The following is a 16,177-nucleotide window of genomic DNA, read 5'->3' on the forward strand; positions in this document are numbered from 1 at the left end:
GACAGCTCTGCAGTCAAGATGCCGATCTAAAGAGCGAAATGAAAAGAATAGAGTCGGATCTTCGAAGAAACGGCTACCCTCTTTCCTTCATCAGGAACACCGAAAGGAGAATGACAGCGAATCAGCCTACCTCCGAAGAACGCGAGAGCACAGAAAAAACAAAAGAAAAACGAGCTGCTGTCCCATACGTGGCGGGAATTAGCGAAGCGCTTGCTCGTATTTTCCGCAAGCATGGCGTCAACATCGCGCACGTTCCCGCTGGCAAGGTGCGAACAGAACTGGTGAATGTGAAGGACAAGCTCCCTCGTGAAAGATTTCCAGGTGTTGTATATGAGATAGACTGCGCCGATTGCTCATCAATATATATCGCTGAAACAAAGGACTTCAGGAGACGCCTGAGAGAGCACCAGAACGACGTCCGAAACCGGAAAGCAGCATCTAACGCCATCGCCGAGCATGTGCAAGAATCCGGCCACGAGATTAACTGGGATCAAGTAAAGATATTGACAACAGAAAAGAACACATCAGCACGGCAGAATCTTGAGTCCCTTATCATACAGACATCGTCTAACACATTAAACAGGAACGACGGAACTCTACATCCTATCTATGCTAAACCATTAAAAACGCTACTGGGTGATACAAAAGGACGAATCCGTGCGCCGATTGCTTCATAGTGAACAAGGAAGCCGTAGTGCTCATGAAACGTCTTTTCATCTTTTGACTTTGGCCAGTGACCAGCAATCTGCATCAACATGATTCCTGACCAGACGGTATGCCGTCAAACCCTCGACTAAATTAACAACATTGTTTGGTGTAGATTTGGTGACCTTTAAGGTGGATTGGCATGCGCCTGAATTGGGTGAACTGATTCTTACATCTGATGCAAAGGTTGGACTACCGGTTGAAAGGAGCTGACAAATTTCTGATTCTGACGAATGGAGCTGCAGAGGAGCCCCATCCCGAAGGAACTTCCTCTCTCTGAGTTAGGAGTGAACGCTGTTTCTTGTTTAGAAATAGCTCTAAATGTGCAGTTTCCTTATCAGTCAGATGAACGTCTTTGCGTAGCTGAGCTTCCTTGAGCGTCAAAGCGTCCAGACAAGACTTATCATGTTGGATTACAATATCCATTAGTTCTCTTAATGCTTTCTGAAGTATGTCCTGCCAATGGGTTTTCAGAGGAAGCGATAAGTCCGATGTGATCGGTTTTAAAAATATTCCCATGCCTATATATATATATATATATATATATATATATATATATATATATATATATATATATATATATTATATTTGAAGATGGGGAACGAGTAGTGATGAAATAATATGCTGCAATTGGAGGAGGTCACAGCAGGCAGTAACTACTAGGAAAACTGCATATATATATATATATATATATATATATATATATATATATATATATATATATATATATATATATATATATATATATATATATATATATATATATATATATATATAATGCGCTCCTCGAGGGTCATAACTAACATGGCCGGTAAGGTCGTTCTATTAACTGCTGAAAGATGCAACTTGTAAAACGTTAATAACAAGGTTGTTATTTTTGACGCTAACCAGCACTAGTTCGTAATACCGCAAATGGCATTGTTGAGTACCATCACGCGATGACAGATCTATTTTAGATAACTAACCTGCTAACATCATTGTTGACGGTCCGCCTTAATGTACTGCATTGTACAGCAGTGAGATTAAACCTTTAAAACGACACTGAGAAAAACTTTAAAAAATTTCTTGTTAGCAAAACCCGACAGTTCGGCATTCATTGGCATTTTTGTAGTTTGTCCGGCGGCGAAATATGCCTATATTTCCAAGATATTTGGATTCGACGTTTCAAAACTTTTCCCGCCGCGCCTATTCCTACTTTGGACTCTATGATGAACAAATGCCTGAAAATTGGCGTAGCCTGGCGTAAACGTCGACTCCGTGTTTGCAGCTTAAGTGCGGTGCAGTATGGCAACGCGCGGTGCAGTCTGGCAGCGAGCAGTGCAGTGTGGCAGCGAGCGCTGCAGTGTGGTAGAGAACGGTACAGTGTGGCAGAGAACGGTGCAGTGCGGCAGCGAGCGGTGCAGTCTGGCAACGGGCGGTGCAGTCTTGCAGCGAGCGGTGCTGTCTGCCAACGAGCGATGCAGTCTGGCAGCGAGCGGTGCAGTTTGGCAGCGAGCGGTGCAGTCTGGCAGAGAACGGTGCAGTGTGGCAGCGAGCGGTGCAGTCTGACAACGACCGGTGCAGTTTGGCAACGAGGGGTGTAGTCTGGCAACGAGCGGTGTAGTCTGGCAACGAGCGGTGCCGTCTGTCAACGAGCAATGCAGTCTACCAGCAGCTGAAATGAAAACTACCGCCGGTCGGACGTCTAAGTCCTCTATCCGCCGTCGCTATACCGTCACTTCGTTTACGACTGCACCAGCGTTACGATGAATCCCGAGAATGAAATTATCGCAAAGAACTGCGGTCTGCACTTCAGCGACCTCAACCCTACACAGCGTGCGGTGCTTTTGAGGGCTGAGACGGCGGGTCTGGAAGGATCGTACGAGCGCGAAGGAGTCGTCAGCAGCAAGCCACGCTACTGGTGCGGCAGCCACCGCCGTGACTGCTCATAGACACTATTAGTGTGGACATAATTAAATTCTGCAATTGTCCTCGTAGCGCTGGTTATGCATCCCAGCGTCTTGGTATATTGACGAAGCGAACACGACGAGCGGTAGATGTGCTAAAGTGGAGGCTCGTGGAACGTTCGCTAGCCACCGGTGTATTTTCCTCGTCTCGGGTGCGTGCCGCGGCAAGAACTTCGTCCCAGGAGCACTTAGAAAGGCGCATGTAGTTCCTCTGTTGCTCCGCGCTAGTAACTTGAGGTGCGTCAAAACCGAAACCACGCGGGAACCCAAAGCGTACAGACGCGAAGCACCAAAAACATACAAAAAACCAGCAGGCCATCTGCTGCGCCGCCAAGTATAGGATTTCTTTGTCTTCCAACATTCATGTCATTTTATTTCCGTCTTCGTGTAATGAAAGTGCAGTAGTGGTGTCAAAACAAAACTAATATACTTCAATAACTTAAACACACAACCTTCATGCACCTTTAACAGCCTCAGAGATCCATAGATATTTTCGGCTTTTTCGTCATCGCTTTTGTACTTGCGAGATTTCCCTGTCGCGGAGATACCTGTAATATAGTTCTGGCTATTTTCTTCCTTACAGGAGCTTTGTTTTCAGTAAGAACAGTTTTCCTGGGGTTAGTAGTCGATATTCTATCGATACAAGCCAACTTCAGTTTCTCATCAATGTCAAATTAAAGCAAATTCTCTTAAACACAAGGTGAATTTGAAACTTCAGCGGAGTCTGTGCTAAGATGCATGCCAGTGATTTCCTTCCCCCGACTGATTTTAGCATCCTACAAGTCACAAATAGGGCGCTTTTTTATGCAAACCAAAGAGAGCCGTAACTATTGCTGAAGAAAACAGTGAGCTTCGTACCAAGTCCTCAGCGATTTTAGTGTAGAGAGATTTTTCCAGCAGTAATCGCAATTATTGGTTTATTCATGTAAGATGTTGGGGCCAAGTACTACGCCAGGGTGCGTTGTCTTTTTTGTAGTTTTTTATATTGTAGAACCCCTCGCGGCTGGCAGTGCGTATGATACCGAAAAGGACGAAGTGTCCCCAGCACGCGCTGGAGAGAACGCTCGAGACCTTGGGAAGTTCGCCGTCTCCACTACTGAGGGAACGAGGAACCCCTGGGAAGAAGACGAGGGATTAACTAAGTATTGGGCGGCTGGTCCTGTTTTCCTTTTTCCCCTGTGCCTTTGCACCTTTTTTCTTGTGTCGGTAACGCACGCGGTGAGTTTATAAATCTGAGGTAATGTTTAAGCAGTCTCCTGGCCAGGGGAGCTCCCCCTGGTCGGCTTCCCTACCACCTCATGAGGTGCCTCTGGAAGCTTTTCAATGCTCCGGCGTCCGCAGCATTCCTGTGGCGCTGGTGCCAAAGGATGGTGGCTCTATCAAACTTAACAATCCAGGGCCTGTTCGAGCTGCTCTCCACGCGGCCACTTCCCTTTATGAGGCAATCACTGAGGTAAGGCAATTTGGACGTGGCGGGAATCTGTGCCGTTCACCAGAACTGTCGTGCGTACAGGATCTTCTCAACTGCTCTTCTTTTGGGTCTCTTTCCGTAAACAGCTTCATTCCGTCTCATCCGGCCTGCACAAAAGGTTTGGTTTGCGGTGTGGACTCTTGCTTGTCTCCAGTTGAGACCCTCAACCTTCTCTCTGAAGCGGGTGTTGTTGCGGTGTATGGCTGTAGCAGGGAGGTGAACAATGAGCGGGTGCCAACGGAAACGGTTGTTGCCACTTTTACGGGTACTGCCTGCCCCTTAGAATTAAAAGCATGGCCCTTATCTTCCGTGTAGATCCCCTTCCGTCTAAGCCACTGTAGTGCAGCAACTGCTGGCGATGTGGCCATAGTGCTCGTGGCTGCAAGTCCACCTTGCGCTGTTGCAGATGCGGCAATGACCATCCATAAAATTTATGATCTGATCAAAACGAGAAGTGTTGCTTTTGTGGTGGATCTCACGCTGCAAATTCCATGGATTGTCCTTCTCGATATCATGAATTGAGAATTCTAGATATAACCGACCGCAAACGCTGTTCGCGGCGTGAGGCAATGTCAGAAATTAAAGAGAAAGCTCACGGCTATGCAGGTGTGTCAGCCCGTTCAGGAGTGACACTAGATTCGTCTATCTCTCAGGCAATAGTGGCTGCTGTGGAAGTCTCTATGGCTAAGGTGGTTAACAGGATAGTGTCCACTGTCACAGAGTGCATATATAATGCACTGGCAACGCAGATTACCCAGGCCATGCAAATTGGAATGACTTCTGCCATGTCCGCCATGCCTTCGTTAATGACCCAACATTCCTTGCCTGAGCAGCCTCAGCCCCAGGAACAAGTTACTGCTGTTTCTCCACTTCCTCGGTCCGCTAATTCAGATAATGCTCCAATTATTCATGATGCAGAGATGGTGGATTCGGATACGTGAATCCTCAAACGCAGTGGATCCCCCATGTCTAACCCTTCTTCTCCACATCCTCAACCGAAATCGAAGAAGCACCAGATTGGCTCTAAGCCAAAAGAAACTATTTTAGGGCAGGCATTTGCTGCTCCCCGTATTTCTCAACCATAGGGGTGTTAAGAGTTCTCCAGTGAAACTGTCGGTCACTTCTATCAGCTTCAACAGACTTATATACCTTATATTTCAACATAATCCGGACGTAATTATTTTACAAGAAACTTGGCTTACATCTAAAAAACATTCCATTTGCAAAACTATTCTTTATTTCGAAAAGATCGACGGTCAAGAGGAGGAGGCTTATTCACCCTAGTTTCTTTAAAACTTTGTCACAGGGCTAAGATTACTTTTCAGTCATCTGCTGTAGACTGAGTTATTGGCTTTAGATTTTGATATTCTAGGGTGCTATCCCTTTTCATTAGTAAATGTTTATTTTTCTTGCGGTATGTAGGATACCAGGCTGCTAGATCTCCGGCTCCTTAATTGTCAGAAGTCACTTCTCTTGGCCGGCGACTTTAATTCTCCTCATGTGTCATGGGGCTTTAAGACAGATTTCTGTGGTAAGCGCCTTTGGGATTGGGTTACTGATAACAACCTTTCGTGTATGAATTCTGATTCGGCCACATTTCTCCGCGCACAAATTCTATCTGTGTTAGATTTAACTTTCACCAGCCCTTGTGATCCTGTACACAATTGGTCGACTGTGGATTGTGGAACATCTAGCGATCACATACTTATCAGTTTTGGATGTTTATTTCCGCTTAACTCCGGCGTGCTCTCTTTTGGGGTCATATATAAACTATGACCAGTTTCAGTCCACTGTGCGCTCCACTCTTCCTTCAGCGTTTCATTCTTCTGAGGAGCATACAGCAAAAGGCATATGCTTGGCTATTGAGGAATGCCGAAAGAAGTCCGAATTTTAGGTACGTACATCAAGAGGGAACACTTCAGCTATATGGTGGAATGCAGCTAGCTCGCGGGATTACAGACGCAGAAAGGCGGCATGGAAGAAGCTCCTACACAATCAGTGCCTAAAAAATTGGCAAGATTATAAGTTCATTGCAGCTACTTTTACACGCACAATCTCACAAGCGGAATAAAATTATGAATCCGAGCATTTTGATCTCCTAACAAAATCAGGAAATCGTCGCGCACTTTTCGGATTCTTAAGATCGCGGAAAAAGATTCCGGTTTCAGAAAATTCACCCTCATATATTTTGTCCCCGCAAGAAGCAATAGAAACAGTTGAGACAATTTCCAAAGGAATATAGCAGCGTTTCTCGTCTGTACTTCCTTTGCGCTCCGCGTTTGTGGCGTTAGTGGACCAGATTCACTATGTCCCCCCTGTCACCCTTCCCGAGATTTCCCCGATAGTGTTGAGGTTACCATCTGCTGCTCCTGGCCCTGAGAGGGCAACATCAAAGATGTTAAGGATCCTTTTTGAGGAGTCCCCTACCTCCTTATTGCAGCCGGTTAATTTTTCAATCAATCATGCATGGATTCCTCCTGAGTGGAAAATCACCAAACTGATTCTTTTACCTAAACACAATGGTGGTGGCTATTCTCTGGATAATATTAGACCCATTTAATTGGCATCAAACGTGGTCAAGTTAATTGAAAGGGTCATACTCCTATGTGTTTCGGAGTTTGTGGACCGAAATAATATCCATAGTGCCTCTTAATTTGGTTTCCGTCAAAAGTTTTTCATATGGATTGCTCACACCGATCTTGACAGTCGTATTCTTCTTGCGCGGAACCAAAAAATGCATGCTGCGTTAATGACATTAGATGTAGCCGAAGCTTATGACAGTGTAGAACACTCCATACAATTACAAAGATTACATATTCTGCAGTTTCCGAATTACTTACTTCCGTGGATATCTGCGATCCTCGAAAACAGACAGTTTTTTTGTATACTAAATGGTGTCAGTTCTGGAAGATGTAAACAATTCAAAGGTGTTCCACAAGGGCCAGTCCTGTCGCCTGTGCTCATTAATATTCTAATGAGCTCTATTCCCAGCCATCAACACACATTCGCACGTACGTCTATGAGGACGAGATTGGTTTTTTCATTGCTGCAGGTGACATTCAATCTCTCTATGTGCGCCTGCAATCGTACCTGAATTTGGTTGAAAGTTAGTTGGTTGTGTGACTTACATCTCACCTTAAATGTAAACAAGTGCGCTGTACTTGTTTTTGAAATGAAAGAACCTGTTCATTTGTCTCTCGTTTACCAGCCGCAAAATATTCCTCAAGTTAAGTCATTAAAATATCTTGGTGTCATTTATGATGACAGCCTCACATGATGCTCTCACATTGGCCATATTGCAGTGAACTGGGCTCGGGCTGTGGTCATGTTGCGTAGATTAAGTAATCCCCTGTCTGGAATGCCGAGAAATCCACTTTTGCTGATTTTTGTTTTGTATATCCGACCAATTTTATAATTTGTATCTGTGCTGTTTTCTGGTACGGCTGCTTACAAAATTCGCCTGCTCGTTCTTTTGGAGCGGAAAGCGCTTCGGTTGTGTCTTTGCCTCCCCAAATTTGTGGCCAATAACGTGTTTTGCCTTGAAGCCCGTATTCCTCCTTTATTTTCTATATTTCAATTCCTAACTATTCAGACGTACCTAAGAATATATGAATCAGATTTATACCGCTCCTTGTCTGTTTTTTGTTGCCAGCCGACTTCTTTTTTTTGGAGTTCACTGGCCTAGATTTCATACCCCGCAGGTAGTTATGGTACAAAATTTGCTTGATCCTTTAAATGTTCATTTATATAACATCCTTCCGACAAAATACAGTGGGTCCTCTGTAGAAATTATCTAGGATGACAATTTCCCGAAAAACGTTAAGCATTTACCTCCCCGCATTTTAAATGGTTTATTAAAAGACCAGTTACAAAGCATACCTATTAGCTTAACGATAGCTACTGACTCCTAACAATGTGATGAAAAGGCAGGGGTGGGAATATATTGCCCGCTTATAGATTGGTATTCTTCTGTGCGACTTCCCGACTACACCTCAATTTTCCAAGTGGAGTTTCTGGCGGTGGCGCTTGCTCTTCGAAACTTAGAGCCAGCTTTCTCTTCAGTGGCTGTCATTACAGACTCTCGTTCTTAGTGTTCGTCCCTCGCTTCGGCTGTGGATTCGCCAATCTTAAACGCCATCCATTCATTACTCCCTCCGCATATGAGCCTTGTTCACATGGAATGGGTGTTAGGTCATAGCGGTGTGACAGCCAATGAAGTTGCGGACTGCCTGACAAAGGCGTCCATGAATGGCACCGTGCTACCTATCATTCCGGCTACAGCGTACATCACAGCAGCGAGGTTTCGAAGACAGAATTTGTTTAGAATTACAACTGGATCTCTTTTAAGATCTGATGATTGCCTGCACCTGAAGTATTCGTGGAGCAGGCAATCGTGCCATTCACGGCAGCTTGAGGTATATTTATCAAGGCTCCACTGCCGCATCCCACCCTTAAATTTTTATTTGCACAGGTCTGGGATGGCGCTTAATCCCGTCTGCGTTCTCTGTGGTGAGCTCGAAACCATTGACCATTTTTTTTTGTCGTCGGTGCCCCATGATGAGAAGACAGTTTTTACAGAACCCACTACAACAGCTTGGCCTTTGTTTAAGCAGCCCAGTCATATTGTCGTTTGGAGCCGCCATACTTGGGTACAGCCACAAGTCTGTTTTTTACCGCCATCCAAAACTTTTTAATAGAATCAAATCGGCTACGTTGGTAATTTTATTTAATTTTTAATATCCTTTTGTTCTTACTATTATCATTATCATTTAACCGCTGGTCCATAAACATCAATCTCGATCTCCAGCGTGCGTGGTGCATTTCCCGTTTCATTTCGCCATTCCTTTTTGTTTACTTCTTCCTTCCTCAACATTCATTTTTTTCCGTCCAGGAAATATTTATCTGAAAAACTCTCCGTACACTCTAATTCTTGGCCAATCCCCTTATGTGGGCATGTGCCATAGTATGAGGGTAACAACAACAACAAGAACGACCTTGGCCAAGGCCGGACGCTGCCGCTGCCGCTCCACAGCTATCTCCTCTCCGGCAGCCCTCAATAAATGTGGCCGCGGTCGCCTTCCTGGGCGACCTCCACAATATAATGTGGAAAATAGCACCACACCAGGATTCGAACACCGATCCTCTTGCACGCGAGGCGGATGCTCTATCTACCTCTGTGCCATCGATACCATTAATTGAAAGAAATATGTGAGATCCCTTTGCCCTGCAGTCGGGTTAGTCAGACTGATAATGATCATGATGAATCACAAACTTTTTGCCGTCAACTTCTCGCGTCAAAAGAATCTTTGAAATAGAAAGTTATTTTGACGATCTCTAGAAAGGTTATCTGAAAAAAATGCTAAGAACGATTACGATACTCACGAATATGAAATTTTAGCGCAGCTCTTTAGGTGCCTCAGGCTCTGTAGGCTCATTTGTTTGCTTTTCTGGGCCGTCGGCACGGCTTGCTACCGTATTAGTTCGATAGCAGTATTAGTAGAAGAAGACGACGATGTGCAATGCACAGCGCAACACAGTGTTGCAGTTTAACACGAAGCGTGACCAGCTGCGGCGTTAGCCTAGTGCTGTCACTCTCTGTAGGCTCATTGTTTTGCGTTGCTGGGTCGTCGGCATGTCTGGCGACGATATTAGTGCAGAGCGCAAGAGTGTGTTCAAGTTTAACACGAGGAGTGACCGGTGCGGCGATGGCATCAATGCTCTCGTGCACTTGTCAGCGAAGCTTATGTGTTCGCGGCGCCGTTGGTTCGGAACCCAGTCGCTGTAATGTTTATTTATTTATTTATCTTTTGGTTCATTTACACAGATGGCGGCGACTCAGCTCAACCCAACGAACGGGCGCTTAAGAGCTCCGCTCTAAAATATTTGCATTCTGTTCAATTGCTGTTGAATAGTCTGCGCCGAAGATTACACGTGCAAGCAAAAAAATTAACTGCTTGTGTTTTTTGTAGCAAAGAAAATGATTTAGGCGGGAAACGACTTAGGCGGAAATATCTTTGCTATTTATGTGGGTAGGATTGGATTAGATAACACTTATTATCGGCTCAGTAACAAAAGTGAATTATCAGATCTTGCTAAAAGTATTTTGCTTCGAAACGACATAATAAGCGGTGCCCGAAAGTGTTCAGCGGGAGTGAATGGGAACAGAAACCTTTTCCCCTTAATTGAGCACTCACCTGTTGCTTGCAGGCGAGTTTGTTGTTTTGTTTGTTACGTTCTAATGCATAAATGAATTCTGGGACTTCCGCGCCAGATTTTTGCACACTTGATCCCGGGACCACACTGTAGAGCTGACCTGGCTAACAATACAGAACAAGCAAGTAACAATGCGCATACCTGCTGACGTAACTGACATCAAAGGCCACGCAAATAGAGTCCTAATAATATGAGCAGTGGAAAAAAGGGCGGCCTTCGCATGGGCCCATTATGCTCAATGTAGCCGCCCTGATTAATTTCCCAGAAGCAAATCAGCCTGGAAATCGCGACGCATGCATATTTTTCTTTCCTGTAGAGTTCATTGAAGACGACCGTGCCTTGAGATTTTTCTTTCATAAATCTAAACGCTGTAGTCGATCTTCGCGCAGTAAGCTTGAATGTATTGCTCCATACGGCGACATTATAGCTCCGAATTCACAGCGTTTGCGCAACCTGCAGCTGGGGCACACATAGGAGCTGATATTCTGCCCTCTTTTTTACGCGTCGCTCATTCTATGTTCCTGTACTGCGACATCGTGCCTGTCCTGGTATACAATTCGATCGACGCCGCGGCAACATTTTTCCTCGGCTAAGTGGGGCGCTGTACGTTAATTTAGACGCTGTTCGTATTGCCCATGTCATCTACACGCCGAACATGCTCATCACGTGAACTGAATTCGAATTATGCAGTGAAAAGTTGATTCTCGGTAGTTGTTCTGTTCAAAGAATAGTGAATACCGTGTAGACAGCATATCAATAAACGTTACATGCTGGCGAGATACTAAATATTGAATGGCTTTTCGCTGGGAATAATTGCAAGGAAATCAAACACGAAGATGTCAGCAGGCAAATAAGGCCTGAATAATGTACGGAACAGCACGATAATAAAACTTCGGTATGGAACGAACGCTGGACTGAACCTTGGCTCGGTTAGCGCGCTAGCTAGGTTAGCGCTCTAGCTAAGTTAGCGCATCAAGCGTCACGACCCCGAGGGTCGCCTTATGGCGGGTTTAAGGGGGATTGATTTTCACGGCTACTCTAAGCTGCGAAATTGACTCGCGCTTCTTTGGCAAGTTGGCGGCTCTCTACAAGCCAAGCAGCATTTCGATGCTCGTGGATCTAAAGGAATAAACAAGAGACGAGAAATAATTGTGTGGCTCTTGTTCGAAAGTGTCCAGCTAGAAAGTGGAGCGGTTGGCGGTCGACGCGCGCTTTCGAGATGATTTAAAATTAGCGACGTCGACAATGAAGACTTCCGCACTCTGTGAATAACGAAAGTAGAAGCGAAATTACGTATGTTTACATCTAGTGGAAAGCAAGACGCAGCGATTGCCATGTTGCTTGCTCCGAAAAATCAGCACATGTCCAACATTTCGGACAGAAATTTTGAATATTGAATAATTGTAAGGTACTCTTATGGAAATGTTGAAGTTAATGGTTCATTCTTCCGACGTGCAGGAAACAAAATCTTTCTTTTAAGTTGTTTCCATCGGTCGCTTTGGGCAGTTAAGGCCGCCAAAAAACAAGCAAGCTTGTCGACGGAAGATCTGCGGATATTTTGATTCTTTAGTAAAATCTTACAATATATAAAAAAACGGCGTTCATAAACTCTTTCCTGTTCAAAAATGTTTTGTTCAGAATTGTTATGTATGCGCACAGAAGGTATCGCAGTCGTTGTGTCTTGAGTTATAGCTTGCAGAGTTATGTCCGTTAGTAAGCATTATTACCCACATCCTGTTTTGAGTAACAGATTTATATACGCGTGTACAGACGGAATGCGCTAAAAGAATACCTCCTTTCTTTGAGCACTGTTTTTGGAGCAACCCCTCTTAATGACCTCAATTAGTTCTTAAGCAGTGGAAGGGATGTATATTTAATGAATTTAGGCCAGCATGACGCCACAATTCTTTCCGCACGATTTCTTTTTTCATCCTTCCCATCCGCCTGTCTGAGTGATGAAATTCAATGGCAGCTGTGCGTTTTACAATAATGTAGGGCAAAAGAACAAGAATGAAGTGGAATTCGAGAGGAATCGTTGAATCATCTTCATACTGCATAGTTTTTATCCACAGCACTGCACACATATGCCGTAAAAAGAGCTGCCATTACTGAGGCAGTTATTGTCTGTATTTGCAAGGGCCATTTTTTCACGAGGGATGTTTTTTTTAGAAATATGCACGAGAAAGGAAACAGGAGGAGACACTGTATAGGCATTAAGGGCCTAGTGGTAATGGGTTCATACCCATATATGGGGAATTGGTCATTCTCTACTTTACATCCATAGATCGCTGATAGTCTTCATACAACTCCTGGCGCAGTGGTGCAGCGATTATGACAATCCGTTAGGCATGTTGTGATGTCACAAGACCATGTGACTTCAATGGCCCAACTAAGTTTCCAGAGTGGCCGGTCCAACGGCTGCTCTGGCTGCGAGATTTCAAACAGTCACACACGCCGACGCCGAAGCCGGGCAATTTTTTCTGACACGGGGTTAGTAACGGTCTCGCCTTAAGAACTGTGTTGTTATATGGTTTTTATGTAGGGTGCCAGTGCACCATTAATTTTTTGTTGCTAAATATATATTTTGGCAATCCGGAGGCAGGAGTGGAAGGCTGCGGGTACTCCAGTATTTAGGCTTTTTTTTTTTTAATGCAGAAATACTAGCACACAAAAATGTTCATCCCTCGCACACATGATGCTGCAGCCGCCTCGGAATAAATCTAACCCGAAACCTAGTATCAGTGTCAGCAAACGCTAATTACCCTGGAAATACTCATTTAATAACCCGTAATTTTTGTTCAAAAAAATGATACGGACGTACGTGCAATGCAATGTTATTTCTACTCGGGTGATTCTCCAAATCATCGTCTATTGAAGAAAGGTTATTCGCTGCAGCCCGCAAGTATTTATTTTCACAGATTAATTTCTCTTCCCACAGGGATTGACCAGGACAGAGAAAACCGGTCAAGAACGGCCACACGCGATTCAAGGTCTTCAAAGTAACAATTCACAGACTCATGCGAAAACTTTTTGACATATATTTAGCCATGTTCCTGATACCATCACTGATTTCCACATAAATTGTAGCAGTGGAGAGCAAATGAAACCCATTTTAGCTGCACTCTAGTAACAGGGGGAAGAATTACTCTGAGTGCGGACGGTGCGACCAATCTTGTCCTGAATGCATTGGGCTTGTTTGCGCCCAGCGGAGTTCTTACACTATGCTTGTTTGAGAAATCCTGGCTATAGTCTCTATGTCCCCGCTCATAAGAAAGCTGCTAATGCAGTACATCAGAATTACCGAAAGACAAATGCAAGATCTCGTTTAGGATCATGTGAGTTCGGCGATAGCAGCAAAAACCGGCCATTGGAACGAACACAACGCTCACGGCCGGCGTAACGCAGCTGCGTTTGAACAAAACGCGCGATGAGCATCTGCAACGGCTGCCGCAACTTCATCCACTGATGCATGCATCGGTTCGTGAAGCTTTTATACCCGTAGTAACTGACAGCATACCAGTGGGGCTGCCGGTGATTTTATGAAGATGTAGAATTAGCAGTGCGAAATGCAAAGACGCACTACCCCAGACCGACGGGCGGCTTGAATCCCAGTGTAGGCAAAATATGAAAGTCGCGAAGCTCTACGTTTCAGCTAGGATCTGCTGTCTGGTGCTGTAACTTTTTTTATTCTTTTACGTGTTGGAATGTTTTAATAAAGGACAGTATGGTTCAGTTTTCTTTGTGGAAAAAGCTTCGGATAATAAGCAAAATAGTTAACTAGCCATAGGTACATTTTTTTAAAGAATGCCTGCAAATACGTCAGCGTGGAAGTGTGCGCCGTGCGTGATTTCTTCAAGCGATTGAGCCTTCCATGTTAATTTTGTGAAAAAGGGTGTTCCAAATAAACGGAAATAAATTTTCAAAATTTTCTGAACAGTATAATAAATCTCATGTAACTGCTTATCTGTTGCAGGACGGGGGGGTGGGGGGGGGGGTGAGACTGTGCTAAAAGAACTTGTCGCCCTGCATACTTCATGCCTCCTGCCCTCGAGCGTGCCCGACGATTGAAAGAAGATAACACCATCTTAAATCACAAGAGAGAGGGTGTCGAGGGCGTGGAAATGGCACAATGATCAAATGTACGCTGCTTACAACGTATTTACTAAGGTAATCGCTAAAAGTACAACGACGTCCTTAGATTTCGGTCAACCAAGGCATGAAGCTGGTTTTCCCGAGAGCATTTCTGTCGAAAGGCAATATTCACACCACTAGTAAGGAGAAAGAGAAATGCGTGAAATATGAAAGCCTCGAAAGCCTTGACAGATAGCGAGAAAGCATTACATTCAGTCGAGACATCGCCTGTCCCTCAGGCATTACGTTAACCAGGGTGCAGGATAGACGTAAAAACAGGTGCAGGAAGTTATCAATCTGGACTGCTCCGCGACAATACTTCAATACAGGTAAAGCAATAAAGTATTAATCGTCATGAGTATCAGAGAGAGATCCACAATCTCCTTACTGCTATTCATGGCGTGTTTACAGGAGGTATTTGGAGGATTGGATTGGGAAGAGTTGCGGGTAAAATTGAATAGAGAATACCTTAGTAATCTTAGAATTTCTGACGACGTCGTCCTGCTAAGTAATTCAGGACACAAATCGCAAAGCACCAGTGAGGACCTAAAAACGGAAGGCGGAATGGTGAATTTCTTAATGAGTATGAAGAAAGCTACAATTATAGGCAGCAGTCTGGGAAGAAATCAATAGTTTACGATGGGAAGAAAAATATTCTATGTGATAAATGAATGCATCTGCCTAAGGCAGGTAATGACCGAAGATCTAGACCACAAGAGAGGAGTAGCTAAGGAAACAACAATTGGCTGAAGTTCGCTTTGAAGGGAATCTCAGGCAACAGCTTGCCAGTACGCCTCAAGTGGAAAGCATATAGGATATGTGAATGTATAGGTATAATCGCAAAATTCAGATCTTTATAATATATAGAGTTCTATTTTGCTAGTTGTCAGCTATGGGGCAGAAACTTGGACGCTATCCAAAAGGATTGAAAGAAAATTCTCGAGAACGCTGGAAGCTATGGCAAGCAAAATGGTAGCGGCAACTTCAGTAAACTAGAAGAGAGCAGAGTTGGAGAGGGAACAAAGGTAAGTGTGTAGGCACGAGATGAAAACGCGAGAAGTGAGTAATGGCGAAGCAATACAAAATAACAGTACACACCTTGATAACAAGCGAGCGAGAATGATCCTCTGTAGACCAGGTGCCAGGTATCATTTACTTTCCACTCTTTCGCAAAATATGGTCCGACTCACATACCGGTGCTGTTTGCCGCCTGGAATGCAAGTCGCAGTCAGTCTGGTAATACTAGCCGTTCGTGGTGCGCCGGTCGGCGGCCAAACAGCTGGCGGGGGTTGCCGGTGGCTTGCCGGAAGGCGGTCCAAGGCCGTAACGTCACTAAAACTCGTCACTGAGGCGGAGAAGGACCAAGCGCGAGGTCTTGCGGCGGCACACACAATTGCATCCGCTCTATTCTGCGCCACCCCCTACACCCTCTACCATGACCTCTGATAATGAACACATCCTATTCGCATTTCTCCCATCCCCCCTCCCCTCCTCCAACCAGAGGCCATTCTTCTGGCCACACAGCTCGCCGGCCAGCTACGAGTGATCGCGAGAGCAGTACAATTACAATGTTCGTTTTCTTCAGGAAATATTCCATGCACTTCCAATCGTGTAGTCAGGAGTGGGTGAAGATAACCAGAAGGCGTACTTGTCAAAGATGACAACACAGAACATACTTACAAACATGCACAGGGTGTCTCATTTAATATTT

General features: G+C 44.7%; 1 protein-coding gene across 1 annotated transcript in view; it reads right to left on the reverse strand.

Moving 5' to 3' along the window:
- LOC144097400 (sodium-coupled monocarboxylate transporter 1-like) overlaps positions 1-15,701 on the reverse strand; it is a 117,081-nt gene extending 101,380 nt beyond the window's left edge. The window contains exon 1 of the mRNA XM_077630130.1: positions 15,565-15,701. Within this exon, the coding sequence (XP_077486256.1) occupies positions 15,565-15,618 (54 nt within the window). The 5' untranslated portion in view covers positions 15,619-15,701. The remainder of the gene's footprint in view (positions 1-15,564) is intronic.
- Positions 15,702-16,177: the final 476 nt, after the last annotated feature.

This window comes from Amblyomma americanum, chromosome 7 (genome assembly GCF_052857255.1).
Source record: "Amblyomma americanum isolate KBUSLIRL-KWMA chromosome 7, ASM5285725v1, whole genome shotgun sequence".
NCBI classification, from domain to species: Eukaryota; Metazoa; Arthropoda; class Arachnida; order Ixodida; family Ixodidae; genus Amblyomma; species Amblyomma americanum.